This window comes from Hydractinia symbiolongicarpus, chromosome 12 (assembly GCF_029227915.1).
Source record: "Hydractinia symbiolongicarpus strain clone_291-10 chromosome 12, HSymV2.1, whole genome shotgun sequence".
NCBI lineage: Eukaryota > Metazoa > Cnidaria > Hydrozoa > Anthoathecata > Hydractiniidae > Hydractinia > Hydractinia symbiolongicarpus.
Genome location: NC_079886.1, coordinates 21,758,975 through 21,775,345, shown reverse-complemented (window position 1 = coordinate 21,775,345; position 16,371 = coordinate 21,758,975). Strand labels below are relative to the sequence as shown.

The window sequence follows — 16,371 nt, the reverse complement described above, 5'->3', positions numbered from 1 at the left end:
GATATTTTTCTTCCAAGATTTGATGCAGGGGAGGGGGGAGTTTGTTGGTCCGAATGAGGCAGTTAAAACGCGAATGGCAAGTAACCGTCACTTCACTTTTTCATGTTCAGACTGTGTATAATGTTTTTAAGGACGATGTTTCTACAACTGGTACAAAAATTTAGTTGATTACAAGAGTGGGGAAGATGGGAAGGCTATGCAAACGAGTGGAAAAGAAATTATTATTTCACACAAAATATTTTTCAAAATGAATTAAAAACAAAATTAACAAAGCACAGAAAAAAACGTCACATTTCTAATCTAAACATTCAGAAAAAAAAATGAAGCAAAATATTTCCATTTGACAGATTTTTTAGATCAAATATAAAGCATTGGAACAAAGGCACGTGCGTGTTTTAATTTGTTGCATAGGAGGAAAAATAATTTCCCAAGATCGTGCTTTACAAATCTTTAAGAAAATCTCGTCACATGGAAGCTGTACTGCCATAACATCTGCCTAACTACCTACGAAATTACAAAAAAAACTTTTAAAAAACTAAACATTAATTTCGCAATAAATTTTCTCCGATGTAACTAGAACTTCTAAAACAGTAACAAGAATCTGGTAACCTATTTGGTGGGCGTGGTTATATTGGGAAACATAAACTCACCCACATCACCCCCTACCAAAAAAATTAGTGTAGATTTCTGGATTGGAGAAGTTGAGCTTTATTTGAAAATTTTGAGGTCAGAAATTCGAGTTGCTTTTTTATTTCGAGTGAAATAAATATATCAGTCATCAAAACTGATTATTCTTTAACGAAATAGGAAAATGTACAAACGAACAAAACACACACACACACAAAAATATACATAAAGTCTTCAGAACTTAACAATCTCTTCTTTTAAAATAAAAGTATAAAAATACTTCTTCTTATATTAACTTATTACTGCGAAAACATTTTTAGCACAACATTAAATACCTTCAAAAGAAAACCTAACTATTTCTCTTTGTACAGTCCCCTAACCCAAGGTCGCACTCACAATGTACAGCAGGGTGTGATGGTCAAGGTAGCTGTTAAGAAATAAGACGTAGGAAGTGTGACCGTGCATGATCCTGATTCAACTGGTGTCATAGCAAGAAGATAATCGTTGCCCAGAATTTAAAATGGTTTTGCACGTAAAGCCCCTACTTTCATAAACGAAACGTTTTCAAATATATTTTGATTCACGGTCACTCGGACTATTTTTACAATTTGTTTAAGAGGATACATTTCGAGTAGCTACAAAGCAACCATAAATAATCTTATAAAAGCAAAGTGGACAAATTTACAAAAGCTAAGCTGACAAATATATTTGGAAGCTAAGCATAATGGGAAATATTCTAAATCCGCTATATCTTAAAAAACCTTCCTAATGAACAATAAAAATAAAAGCATCTTAAAAAAGACTTGGGAACAATAGTTGTCCTTTTTTTTAAGAGAAAACTCAGAACGATATCTGTGGGCGTGCTAAGGTATATAAAAAGAGATGAATGGGCAGTGGCAGGTAAACCAAACGAGTTGGCGATAATTCCCTTATACTAGTCGTTAATTCGTGGAGAAAACCACGGGGTTGCCCATCATGGAAAAATCCACGGGGTCGAACGTCGGAATTTATATAAATATATCGGAATTTCGTGTTTCCGTAACAGGACGCAGCTTTCGTGGACACACAGACAGACGACGGCTATTATTAAAGAGATGTACCAATTTTCGCTAGTCGTAAAATTTTTGTGTTTCACGAGTATTAATAATTTTACAAATTACAGAAAATAAATCTCGGGTGTAATTAATCCCGTAAAATTCTCCTTAAAAATTGGTACGGTTACGGTGATGAAATATCTGAAAATTGCAGACAAATAACTTCCATCTTTCATCACATTCACAATACAAAAACAAAATTACGACAACAAAAAATGTAAAAATTATTAACGACTGAAATAAAAACCTTCTATCTCTTCAAAAGAAAGAAAATTCATTTTTGTACACAGGTTAAAACAATAACAAAAAATGATTAAAAAACGTGTTCCTCATCTAAGTTCAGTGCCTCACTTCCTAAAATAAAAAACTTGACGATATAATACGCTATATTCTGCAAATAATCTTCCTTTAAAATATAAAGAAAGCAACCTTGACTCACCGTTGATAGGCGTACACCACTCTAGTTTGTTGATCATCAGAATATATTGGTTCGTTGCCATGGTGATGCATATGTGGAGGAGGATAGTTACTTTCAACTTCGGTTGCCGTCATAATTACTGGCGACTCCTAAAAAAGTAGCGTAAAGATCAAAACAAATGAATGCTATTTGTTTTAGTTTTAAGCATATTATTTGCTATATTACTTGTTTATTTTGTATTACGTGCAATTAAATTTACGCAAAAAAATTCCTACATTTTTTTTTGACAAAGCACCTAGGTTTTTGCCCAGCACTAAAAGATGCTTATGACAACAATTTCTAATTAAGTCTTAATAGACTTCCACTCTTTTTAAAAAAAAATATATATATTACATATATACATATTTTTTTATCCACTTGCGAAAGTACAAGGCTGGTTACTAAACCTTTTTTGAAAATGTACCATCCCTATTAGTTGATAATAATTGATTCTTGGAAGAAATATTAATTGCTTATAAATTATGCTTAGTGCTTTATATATCAGTTAACAGTTTCAGCTTTATAATATACCTGAGGAAGCGTTTGAGTCATCTGCCATGAATTTTGCTGACTATACCCTCCTGGTGCTGGCATGATGTATTGATTAGTTCCACCATGGATATGCATTTGTGCCATCTGATTGTTCATTTGAGACATGGGAGAGTGCATTGATTGGATAGTATCTGTAGGTAACTATGGTGATAAATAATATACCAATTCAAACTGTTCTAGTTGCTACATACTGTCATCAATACCATTAGGTCAGTTTCGAATTAATGAGTTTACTGTAGCGTAAACCTTTTAGGTTGGATGCCTACCTGATGCGGAGATACAGGCACGGTATATGATTGAGGTTGAACACCCCAGCTTACACCTGTAACAGGCATCTAAAGTTTAAAGTGAGAAGATTATCTACCTTCAAAATCTATTTATCGGAAATTGTTTTCACTTTGTTAAATACCATTAAACTTAAAATCAGTTAGATAAACAGCGCCTTACGTGGTAAGCAGCTATGTTTGTCCCTGCACCATGACCCTTAAAAAAGCAAAAACAAAATAAATAATTTTAGTCTAAAGTTATAAGAAACAATATCAAGTATCACACCACAAATACTAAAACATTCTCGGAATCTAAAACCACGTGTTCCCGCTGCTTGCTTATTGTAGTATTAAAAAACGCCTTATTATTCATGTAACAATAACACCAAAAAACTATCTAGGGGCTGAGTACTGTTCTAAAGATATGTATTTTTACGACATCGAGACATTTTAAACATAAGTTCTGTTTCTGAATTTCTTAACTCTTTTGAGCAGTAAAATAAAAATCAACAAATGAATAAGAAAGAGCATACCATTGGACTTTGGATGACTGGTGTGACTCGTGCTGTTGGTGGATTGCTCATTGTCCTGCTACATAAGAAATATATTCATTATACGAAAAATTGTAGACTAAGACAATACCAGCTCAAAAACAACATATGTAGCAGGCTGTTAATAAATAGAGCAGAAAAGCCTTGATGATAATCTGATGAGTGCATTCCTTTGCAATAAAGTTGAAATAATAATTCTACTCACGAAACAGGACTTCTCACACCGTAATTCATATAATCCTACAAACAGAATAAAAATAATTATTTTGGTTGCTACTTATGTCAACGTGCAATAGCGTCAAAAATCTACCTATTTAATTAATCTATTTCTTCATTTTATTTTTGAACTTACAAAGCCCTATTTACACGTTTATGTCGTTAAACTTAGTACATGTTCACATTATGACATTTATAAATGTTCGAGGTATAAAGAATTATATAATCGGGATCACAAATGACGTTTTTTGCTATATTTCATATCTAGTCCGTATTCTAATCCTATGACTCATATATCTCCTTAGAAACACCTTAGAAACACCTTAGAAACACCTTAGTAACCACCTGGCAAAGAACATACGTAAAATAAATAATTATATAACCCATAAAACGTCTTAGCTACAACACTCATACATGGATGTCAGCAGTTTTTTAAAATTTACCAAAAATTTAAACCTGTCCGCAAAATGCAATACACCCGGAAAGTAAAAAAATTTTCAAAAAATAATGTTACCTACCTCAGACGGATTTCTCCAAGTTTTATCTAAATATAATAAAAAATGAAATTAAAAAAACTTTAAGAAACTTGTTGGTGCATTTAAAAAAAGGGGGAAATCCAAACCTTGTTTCGTTTTCTTTGGTCCACCATCTGCAAATTTCACTAATAATTGTTCGTTGGAGCCTATTATTAAAAAAGAATGTAATCTTATTTTATAATGTGCACACTTGCAGATTTCCAAATTTCAAACGATACAGATTGTGGCGACTACTGGATTAAAGGGAAAAAAAAATAAAGTTTGCAGAATCAAAGAATGTGAATCAGATTGTGTAATGAATTTACAAAAAAAAAAATGCAAACGATTCGAGAGTTAAGGTAAAATGCGTAATAAAAATTACGAATGTCTGTACTTGTTTGAAAAATGCAGAATTTAAATTTTCTAATTTTAGACAAAGTTGCATTCATCAAGTCCGCATTCTTTTCTTTCGCTTAAAGAATCACAAATAACCGCCTGTTTTATTCATTACATTATTTTTACCAAATAAACTTTTTTTGAACACTGGATGGAGGGAGGTTCATCATACCTGATAAATATTGTCCATTTAACTTATCGATCACTTGCTCACAAATTTCTGTCGATTCCAATCTGAAAACATGAATACAAAGTATACCTATTAGCCACTACGTCGCATTGACTGCATATATGACCATTATTTTAAAAAGATAATTTATACATAACCTTTAGTGACCATTATACATTGCAATCTATGCTGACTATTCGTCTATTGTTTCGCAAATTCTACAACCATCGTTTTTATTTAAGGGTTTTTTAAAAAATGTTCAGTACGGGTAAACCTTTTTAAACTGATTAGTACAGCAGTTTATAACAATTTTGAAGATGTTATCAATATTTGTGATCCGCAATTTTTATTTATGGTTCGGCAATGCCTTTTATGTCGTTTAGACATGCGGGCACAATTTTGAGCCTCTTTTTAATTATATCCAATGATTGATTATATTAAAAAAAACTTAAAACGGTTGATGTGCTTAATTATACAGTTTGATAAATTTTCAAAAGTGACTTTAAATCCTTCGCCCTGTGATGTAAAATAATTGGTTTAAAAATATATATCGAAATAAAGATATTATTCGAATTGAAACGGTTGTTATTGGTCACATTTTTTTATAATTAACTTTTCAATAAAATTTAAAAAAAATAACTGTATTTGCAAAGGGGTTTTAGCACTGAAGAAGAAAAAAATATCGAGATGAGAACACGCGAAACAAAAAATTATAGATGAACGTACCTAGCAAATCCGACACATTTACTGGAACCTGAAGTATCTCTTAAAATCCTGGTTGATATTACATTTCCATACGATGCTAATAAATGTTGTAATTGCTAAAAATGAAGTTGATAATATTACATCTACTATACTGGAGAAAAAATAAAGTGTTGGCGTGTTTGGAAATATAAAATAGGGGAAATATTAAATTCGTCCCAAAATTGCTATATCTGGGTTATCAAAGTTCAGTTAATCAGAGTAGGGAAATGATCAAGAAATGGATAGGATGATGAAAGTGTATTTCTCTTCAAACTTTTGTAAATTTTTCACTTCGGAATTGCTGGCTTCACAAAATTTTTACATATCTCACCTGCTCGTCGATTTGCTTGGGTAAATTAGATAAATATAAATTTGTGGGATCTTGTTCTTGTTGCTAAGGAAACAAATGCAATTTAATTAAATAACTGAGCACGTGCTATCGTAATCACCATATTCATACAATGTAGTCTCTCCATTAAAATGTAAGAGGAGACGCCTCAAGATAGCATCTTCTAGCGCTTCATTACGCAGTACAACAAAAGATTAATTCCGATTTTTGTTCAGTACAGTTCTTAAACGTTTTACTGAGGTCAGTACCATCATTATAAGTACTGGGCCTAAAAATCTTAAGAGAGGCAGAACTTTTAAGCACCTGATTTAGGAACTCAAATAAAACCGCAACGTTAGAGTAAATAGATAAAAAATTCTTACTTTAGCCATTTGTGCCTGTATCCCCTTGTTTTGTAGAGCACTGACGGCTCTTTGTGCTGCAACTGGACTGTCAAAATCAACAAAGCCATACCCTGTTGAATGATAACAAATGTAAAGTGTATTGACAAAAGACAAATGAAAATGGTTATTTGTAAAGCAAAGTATTAACTAGTAAGGTAATCAAAAAGTTCTTCTTTTTAGATGAGGAATATCAATGTGGTTCTGCGAAACTCACAAATAAATCGACATGAGTATTATTTCAGAACCAAAAAAGGCCAACACTTATGGTACTACAGACAATCCGAGATGAAAAAATTCAAGAAAGTGAAATGTATTGCAACCTTTGCATTGGTTAGTGTCTTTGTGTAGTATTGCCTTTGTCGAAATAATATTACCATATCTAAAAAACATTATTATTATTTATTTGTGCAATTTAACCATGATATCCTCTATTTAGGAGGATTGCAATCGTCTCCAAATGCAGTATAACTCTTTTATGCAGAATATTCAAAAATTCACTTTTTTAAAAAATGTCAACAATCCTTGTGACTCACATTCTACACATGTTCACTAAATCTTCGTCTGTCGTGGAACTATGCAAGCCTCGGATGTATAAGTTTGTTTTACTAAGTTTCTCGCCATCTTGTGTATCTGTGTATGAATTTGCATACATATGATTGGAAGTCGGTGAGCTATTTGTAGAGTGATGGCTGTTCACTGTTGATGCGTATTGATAGTATGCCTACAAGACAAAGGGTAAAATACCATATACTGATGCTTTTGTATAGCGAAAAAAAGTTAACTTGGTTGTTTAAGGAAAAGCTTGATACTTCAGTAGCTATTCTTTATGACTTTCATTAAATGCTAATTTTATTAGATGAATATGAACCTTAAATAAATAACACTTAGCGCATATGGTAACTGTGGCATTGTAGTTAAAGAAAGAAGCCTCTAAAAACGTACTGGTTGATATCCATAAACCACCGGACTCGCATGCCTCTGTTGGCTTGCTAAGTAATAATTTTGCCAGTTGATATGATTTGGCCACGGGTATGCAACGTTTGGAGTGGGCACTAGACCTGGTCGAAAGGATCGCCCATAGCTGGATGTGTTTTGATTTGATCGAGTCTGAATTGAAAGAAAAAAACATCTATAAAATAACTGCGTTGTGGGCTTTATAAATATATATATATATGTATATAAATAATAGAAATTTAACTTCAATATGTATATTTAATATCAATCAAATCTAAATAAATTTTTGAAGTTTATCGGGGGGGGGGGGGGGGGGGGAGTTTACATGTGAGGTGCTATATAGTGAGAGAACGACTTGAACACATGCTGGGCCTTAATAAAATTTTAAAGCTCAGAAAAGTTTTATAAGATGCCAAAATTGTGTTTAGCTGCTGTAGTCAAAATTTTATGTTACTTTAATTTTTTGTTTTAACCATTTTCAGACTAAGAGGTGGAGAGGTGTGGCGAAAATGTCCTACCTAGTCATTTTGTATATACCAGAATGGTGAATCTAAGGACTCTAAACTTCTTGTAGCCGATTTTTATTATTTTAATACAGAAAGATTAACAAATGGGAAAATTTTGAGCAGTTGGTTTGCCACGACCTTTTCAAAAGTTCTTAATAAAAAAATTTTGTGTATGGATTGATGGATTTTTGGCTTAATAGTTAGAATGTCATTCGAAAAAAACTTTAAAAAATGCTTCATTGTCAAGCAAAGTTTGTCAAAAGTACACCCTCAACAATAGATCTCCGATTTTAATTTTAACAAAATAAACTAACGTTAGCTAAAATTATGAGTATTCCTGACAAGTCCCCCTCTTCTCTTAAGGGACTTTATTGCCCAACCCATCCTTTCCACCATCCCATCATCCCTCTATAAGCCGGTCTGAATAGGGTTAAAGAAGAAAAATGTTAATAGTTTTTAAAAAACTAAATTAACAGTTTTACGCTTTTTAAAGCTTGTTTAATTGAAAGCAATATCGAGCCTCAACCATAATTTCAAATAATAAAAAGAAACCCGAAATTAAAGAAATGGATACGATATACCGTGTATAGTAATTAAATGTTGGCAAAAATAGTTAACTATATAAAAATGGGATAATACCTGTCTCTTGTCAGCAGTTTGTTTTGTTTTCTCTGTACTAACAGGTGTGCTACCCCGTTTCTGTTGCGGAACAGGAGACTAAAGAATAAGAAAAAAGCATTAGTTTTAAATTTCGTCGCGCGATCTCAAATTTATTTATTTTGTTACAACCAAATTTGTTACAACCAATCCGAAATGTCGGATTACACTTGCATCATGAGCAACATCTTATAAACAACAGGTACGTGTTAATTAGTATGAGATTTCTAATTACATTAGTCGTTAACCCGTTGATAAATCCATGGGTTCGCCCGTCCCTTATTAAATGCATTTCGTGTGTCTCGTTACTGCGATTATTACTTTGCGTGACAGACAGACAGACATATACAGTTTTAGCATAGATAGTCGGTAGCCCGTAGACAAATCAACGGTTTCACCCGTCCTTTATTAATCGCATTCAGTGTTTCCGTAACATGGCTTTTTCTCGTGCACAAACAGACAGACAGAATACGGCAGTTATTAAAGAGATAAATTGGATCGTCTGTCAGATGTTAGCAGTTCATTTTGCAAACTTCAGATAGATACTATATCATTAGACAAAAACACGCAACTAAACGGATTTTAACCGTATTTTATATTCAGAAAAGTTTTTGTTTATATACCCGCTGATCGGTCTTTTCTTCACGAAGTGTCGATTTCAAGTTTTGATAAATAGTACTTACCTTAGCTCAGTCTAAAAAATTCTTCGATACTAGTACAAGGGCTCTAAAACATTGTTTATCTTTCTAAAATGTCTAATCTCAATTCGTATAATACTCTTCATTTTTTAGATCTTTTTCAGTCTAGTAACTCATAAATGAAACCGACGCACAAAATTTTATTGGATAATTCTTTTCTTTTTTTTTTTATTTAATCAAGTAATAAAGCTGTACCAATATTGAACATAGTTGTTTGGTTGTGCTAAGATTAAACTGAATGGTTTAGTTGTACCACGATTGAACGGATTTGGGTTTTTTGTTTGTTGTCTTTACTTTTACTTAAGTCAGTGAGCTTCTTATCTGTTAAGGATATCTGTTTAAATTATATACAACGTTGGGTTCCCAAGTCAAAATTGTGATGCAATTTTTTTTTAAGAAACAAAATTGGATTACCCAAGGAAAGATGTATATAAGTTATATATCATAAATTATGGTATTTCCTGTGTTACCAAAACAACGCGGGTACAGTTTAGATGTAAGTGTTTCCAAGGTTATTATAAAACATCCTGTGTTGTGTTTTGGGTATTTCTTGTTGATATTATTAAGGTTGTTTCTCTTCGTCGCGTATGACGGACAGAGACAAAATCTGACCAATCGAGTACAGTTTGTAATTGATTCGATAACGCGTACTCGTGTGAAAAGAACACTCGAGGTTCGGGGATTAGGGTTATTTTCTAACCGAACAAAATTCGGGTATTAAAAGTTTAAGGAAACCAGCTTCCTTATTTAGACATTAACTTTAACAACACAACTGCTAAAAAATAGGCAAATGCAAAAAACAGATTAGGGTCGGTCGGAAAAACGTAAAAAGATACAGCAGGTTATAGCTCATACAGTCTAATTAAACACAACGTCACTAGCTATGTATTTAAATAAGGTCATTTTTATTTTTGGCCAATGATGTAATTTTCCATGGTGTTCTACCAGGGAGTTCAATACTTTAAAATTGCTGACGAAAGTCAGTCTGCGAATGTGTAAAAGTCGCTCTTTGCTGGTTTTCGTGGTGTTTTGGCTAACTGGGTGTGAAAAATTCACTTCCACTCGACAAAGAGTTAATAAAAAAGACAACTTAATAAAACTAACAGATCTTTGAAGCCACACAAGCAAGATAAGAGTAAAAAATATGACAGCTTCTGGTAAGCTTTGGTTGATTTTCAGTCGCATCAAATATTTTGGAGATATCCTAACCTTAACCCCGTCATCCGGTGTTGTATATCGTTTAATAACAACAGCCTGATTAAAAGTTTTCTAATTAAAAAAAATTTGCCTCCATTAAATTTTTGTATTATTTGAAGGTGATGGGTCTTTCTATGAACCTCATTCCCAAGGCATTTTGCCTTTTTTGGTTAATTAGTTGCTCGTTTCGTAATAACGGCTTCGGGAGGGAGAGACCCTGGGGTCGAGGATGTTTTTCCATACCTGCTACTCGACATTAAAAAAGCTTAGCTTATTTAATAGTTTTTCCCGATTAATTATGTGTGGAAACCAGTACATAAACCATAGCATATGGAAACCAGGTATAAATTCTATAATTAAATCAGTTAAATCTTCTAATTAATATGAGCTAATGAAGAGTAATTAACGTGGGTATGTGTGGTATGATAAATTCATAATTGGAGCTTTTGTTCGTTGCAAATACATTAGCAAGATGAGGTCTTCCACAATACGTTGATTGCAGTGTAATTAAAAACATATTCAACAACATTTTATTATTACCTAATTAAGCAGGCAGGAAACTCTTATTAGAATAACATAGAATAAACACAACAATTTTATAAAGAAATACATAAGATGTTTTGTACGTGTATCATGTGTGAATTAGTGGCACCCAGCGCTGCATATTTTAGTGTCACACACACACTGGGTGCACAACAAAAAAATAATTAAACTATGTTCTACATGCTCATAACGATACAAGACAGCCGAAAAAAAAGCCGTTTTATAATTTCAAAATATATATATTCATACATATCTGAAGAGTAAAAAAATCCCTAACATCAGCCAATCAGACGTCAAAGTTGACCATATTATAATTTGAAGAAAAATTATTTTAGGGGCAAAATTAGCTTTAATGTGACTAATGAAATTTCTGGAAGACGAATTCATATATACTCAAACTCGTCACCGGGGCTTCTCAGGCTTTTTATATTAGAACGCAAATATTAATATAAAACGCCTAAAAAGCTTTGGGGACAAGGTTATAGGATGTTACCTTTCGCTCAATTTTATCATTCTTAGCATCGTTTATTTCGTCTTTATCATTGTTTAATTTGTTCATATTTTCGTTGGTGTCCAGTTCAGGACTGTGGCGCCAATACTCTGTCTCCCCCCGAGTTTTGGCAGGTTTCTTTAAATCAATGATACTCCCATTGATCATGTTCTTATCACTCGGGGAAGAAGCATCCGGTTCCGCCTGTCCTTTTATTGTTTCCACAGGGTACCGTGTTTCATTTAATGATGTCTAAACAAAGTGATGAAAATTTTTGAGAGTTCTGATCAGGTTATAAGAAATTATACAACATGTCTTTTATACACAGATGTTAAACGTGGTTCGATACAACTTTGTTCCCAACCCCTACTGAAATATATTTGCTGAACGACCATGTATATGTTTCTTTAAAGTATTAACATACGTTCACATAAACATGTCATTTAAAGAACTTGATCGTGCATGTAGAGAGAAATATTTCAAATTTTTAAGCAGAGAATTACGTCGTTGTGATATCATCGCGTGAGACACAATTAATGGTTTGTGTGAGACATCAAACATGAAACAGTAAAACAGAAACGCCTTGTTATGAAAGATTTGCGTAGAATGTGCACGGCATATAGAGTAACCTATTGTCCATGCCACTACCTAATCTAATACCCAAATTACCTCTTTATTTCTCGGTTAGATTAGATAGGTATGAAATAGTAGACTTGTCATAAATAACAACTTAGTGGTGCAGTAATTTGATGACAAGCTTAGGCTGATTAGCCAACAGAAACAGATGTTATCAGTACACTATGCAAGTGATGTAGATCGCTTTGTGCTAAGCCGATGTATCAAATAAATCAAAATAACAAACTCGTCACCAAATCTCCTTTTACTTTTGATTGGTTTATTAGTAATCAAATATATGTTTCAGTTTTAAAATTTATCAACTTAATATTTTTTTTCTTGGATGAAATGTTTTGACCTGTACTGTTATTTGACACCCTTATTTATCGTCACTTAAGACTTTATATTTTTGTTTTCCCCTAAATAGAATCAATATTATTTTCTTCGTGTTTTGCTTCTGTTTTTAACTGTTTTTCTTAACAACACTTAATGATTCGAGTTTACTTCATTACTAGTAAGTGTGGAATGTCAATAAAAATACCGCATGGGCTAAACGCTCTTTTTAAAAATTTTTATTTAAGATAAAATATAAAAAGAACATTTTCGTGGTAAATGTGTAACTCAGTGTTCCCTGCTCAGTGCCACTGAGTTCTACTCAGAGTAGATGCCATGATTTTTTTCTTCTTCGGTACAGTTTCTGTGCAGAACTCTTTTTATTGTGAACAACTTTCTCGTGAACTTAATGGCCGGATCAAATTCTAACACACCGGTGCATCTATAGCGTGATTAAATACTGAAAAGAAAATAACATGTTATTTAAACCAATCATGTTCAAGTTTATTGTTAAAAGAACATGTGTTTTAACCAATCACGTTGATTGTTTTGTTTTAGAATTAATTCTTTTGTTTGAGCTTGAGAATGTTAATATACGTTTTGCAAGCCTTTTAGGCTCTACCATTTGCGTTTAAACGCAAGACGTGGCATACTATTAAAATAAAAAAGAGATGAAACAAATAGTTTGAATTCAAGTATTCGCTTTCTGGCTGTAAATCTTTTAATTATCTCGAACACGTGCGCCTAAAATATGTTTTTCAAATTTATTATTACGGCACAGTCAGAAGTTTAAAAACGGAAATGCTTACTTAGTTCCTATTTCTTGATAAATATAATTCACGCTTTGCAAGATGTTTTTATTTTAAGTCAGAAAGTACAGGAGAAAATGTCTGTACCCACACGACAAAAAGTCTATGCTCAATAAAAGTATACCCAAGCCTCTAGAACACATGTTTTCAACTTGTAAAGCAACTTTATGTTTAAGAATCTAGCTTATGAGAACTTTAATGCTGAGATTTTGGCACAAATTAATACTGATAAAAACGGTCAAGGTAAAAAAATTAGGTGCATCCAACCTCAATTAAAATTTAAACGTGTCTGGGAATGAAAACGCCTTGGCCAAGAGCCATCGGCTGTTGAGGGCGGACTTTTTTGTAATTCAACCCTTTTGTTTTGAATACATAATTCTACTTACTTCAGAATAAGTAATCTTTAAAAGGAAATATAGAAGTTTGTTTGAAACAATCCTTGTGATTTTAAAGATAAATTATTACTTTCAAAACACAAAAATCAACAGTATATCCATTGTATTTGTTGATACTTCGATATTTAATTTTTGTTTTCATAGGTATAACAATTTAAACTTTCAAACTTAATTTAAAAACTATTTTAATTGGGAAAGCTGGTCAGCTTAAATACTTTCTTTAAAATGACACACGTGTCAAAAAATAAAATAAATATGAACAACTGCTTGAAATATAAATAAAGATAAGTAAAAACGTCAAAGAATAATATTGAAAAGAAGTCCATCAATGTCATAAAAGTTGTACAAAAGGCCTTCTAAGTTTCAATGTAACTTTTGTTCTTGTAGAATGAACTGTTTTATAAATTTTCTTCGTAATAATTTTTAAGTTGACAAGCCTTCAAGAGAATCATCATCAAATTAAATAATCACAAAGAAAGAGAATTAATCCGAAATATTTTAAAAATTATTTGACTATTTATCAGCCCTATTTCATGTTAAATTCATCCTATGTTTTCTTATTTCATTTTTTATTCGTTATAATACCAGGCTTAATTACAAGCTTAATTAAGTTTACAAAAACTTCAAAATATAAATATACACTACCTTGTTTTTCAAGAATTGCTTTTTCTTGGAATTAAAGTTAAACTTTCACTTTTGTTTTTAGAAACCACATAGTAAGTAATACCTCCTGTCATATAACGTATCAAATACGAGGTTTAATTATATTTGGCATCATTCAGGGGGTATAGAATTATATTTCCTAATTCCATCATTATTTTGCATAAAACCGTTGCGAAGATATGGTACATGACCATTGTGAAATTTTGTCATGCTATACTTAATCTATCATTAATATTGTATACTATAAAATGATTGCGATATATTTTTTCTCAATTCATCAGAAATTTTAATTTTCTAAATCAGTATTTTATATATTTTTATATATTTTACTATATTTTTGTTTTTAAAAGCAATTTTATTGTTTAACCTTCAACAACAGTGAAGCCTATATAATTTTGTAAATAAAATTTTATCTTTTTGTGTTTTTTGTTTTCGTAAAAAATCAATAAATACAAAAACACAATTAAAATTTTAGTCACAATCTTAAACAAAAGGGAAAAAAGTTTTCAGAATTTTTCGACGTTTTCAAAGATATAATTTAAAAATTCCGTATATGATCCATATGTGGACCATTTTTAGTCCAGGTTCTCTATTACAGATGTGTTACTCTGTTATAAAAACTTATAAAGCAGCATCTGAGGTGGAGAGTGATAAATTAGAATATGAGTACTTTGAAAGATTGACAACATTTTTAAATAGGAATCGTTCCAAATATTTTAAAGTGTATTTGTAAATTAATACCCTTTCTCCTTTCTTATACATAAAAAAGTTTACTTTATCAGAAACAGTTTTTATGTCAAAATTATAATATTTTTATGTTTTTAGTATAGTTCGGTATTCTAAGTTTGAACTTTAGAAACTTCTTGTAATAATGAAACAAAAATTAAATCTAAAAGTTCGCTTTCAGCGTGGGATAAAAATTGGGAAAATAGTGTTCTTATAAAAATTCTCTATTTTCTTAGTTTAAAAATAGTTCGTTTTTTTTTTGTTTTTGAAAGTTTTGGATCAGGAGATCAATTTCAACTTGTATGAAAACAAAACAAATAATAACCATAATCATAAAAAAACTACATCTACGGACTCATAAGATTATCAAATTCTTATTTTTAAATGACGTATAAATTAAAATAATTGGAGTTAAACTAAGCCAGGAAGTTCATTAGACAATTTTGACATGTCTGAGAGGAACATAGGCAAACTTCAGAGTAAAACATCATGTGGCTTTTATTACAAATTTTGCTCTACATACACGTATAAATTAGGTTTTCTTACATACCTGGACCATAATATTTCCATACAGCCTTTCTTCTGATTTGTCTAAACCTCTTTCGTGTAGTATATTATCTATATAATTTCACTTTATTTATGTTCTATTTATATATCTATAAAAATAAAAACTTTTTAAAAATCTCGCAGTAAACTGAACCTGTTCTAAACACGTTCTTTACTTATCTTACTCGGTTAATTTTTATGTTTTCATTACATGGCCACCTAACAGTACACACTTTTATTTTCATTCAAATGTATGTTAAAAAAAATACACCGGGCCAGCAATAATATCATCCGGACGCCTCGTTAATTATGTGAATACAAAAAAGCGGGAATTTAAAAAGAATTTTCGATTGTTAATTTTTATTAGCATATCGCGTTACTTAAAAGAACTTAATTATATTGTTCGTTCAGTGCAAAAACATTTATTTTATTTAAATTATTATTATTATTATACATAGTCTTATTGAACCTTACTATCAATAGAATAGTATGTTCTTTCTGAAAACTGGGAACTAAGTACGTTATTTTCGTTTATAAAAAAATATACCGACTTATTTTGTGAAAAGGTTACTTCGAGTACAACCCCCTGGTACTTACCCGTAACTCTTAGCTTGACGGAGGTGACTTCAAGTTTTCTGACATTTTTTTCATAACATTTCAAAGTATTCACTTTTTTGCATAAAATTAAACTTTAAAAAAATATGAAATGAATGAGTTTTTCTTTGTTGTAGGTTGAGTAAGGGAATTAACAATTATATAAAGCGAAACAATGAAAGAAAATTACCCTTCCCATATTTTCGCCGCGTTGCATTATTCTGTTACTTTTTCGCCGGAAAACACTGGGCCAAAATTGTTTGAGATTGTTGTCAAGGTCACTGTTTTTGAAATCAACATTTGTTTATTTCATGCAGGTTGCATCA

At 31.5% G+C, this 16,371-nt stretch overlaps 1 protein-coding gene across 3 annotated transcripts; it reads right to left on the bottom strand.

Annotated features, from left to right (window-relative positions):
• Positions 1–218: 218 nt before the first annotated feature.
• On the bottom strand, positions 219–15,633 carry LOC130621706 (RNA-binding motif, single-stranded-interacting protein 1-like). Of its 3 annotated transcripts, none has more exons than XM_057437039.1 (19): positions 15,456–15,633; positions 11,368–11,616; positions 8,419–8,496; positions 7,262–7,426; positions 6,853–7,040; positions 6,640–6,698; positions 6,299–6,390; positions 5,919–5,981; positions 5,570–5,664; positions 4,847–4,908; positions 4,386–4,445; positions 4,282–4,307; positions 3,753–3,787; positions 3,530–3,584; positions 3,178–3,213; positions 2,997–3,065; positions 2,710–2,871; positions 2,161–2,288; positions 219–2,075 (listed from the first exon to the last, which is right to left on the bottom strand). In XM_057437039.1, exons 1-19 carry the CDS (start codon positions 15,462–15,464, stop codon positions 2,069–2,071), a joined length of 1,638 nt encoding a protein of 545 aa, XP_057293022.1. In that variant the 5' UTR covers positions 15,465–15,633; the 3' UTR covers positions 219–2,068. The 3 variants fall into 3 exon arrangements, with proteins under 3 accessions (XP_057293022.1, XP_057293021.1, XP_057293023.1); XM_057437038.1 differs by having other exon boundaries at positions 3,530–3,587; positions 15,456–15,632; XM_057437040.1 differs by lacking the exon at positions 11,368–11,616 and having other exon boundaries at positions 3,530–3,587; positions 15,456–15,631.
• Positions 15,634–16,371: the final 738 nt, after the last annotated feature.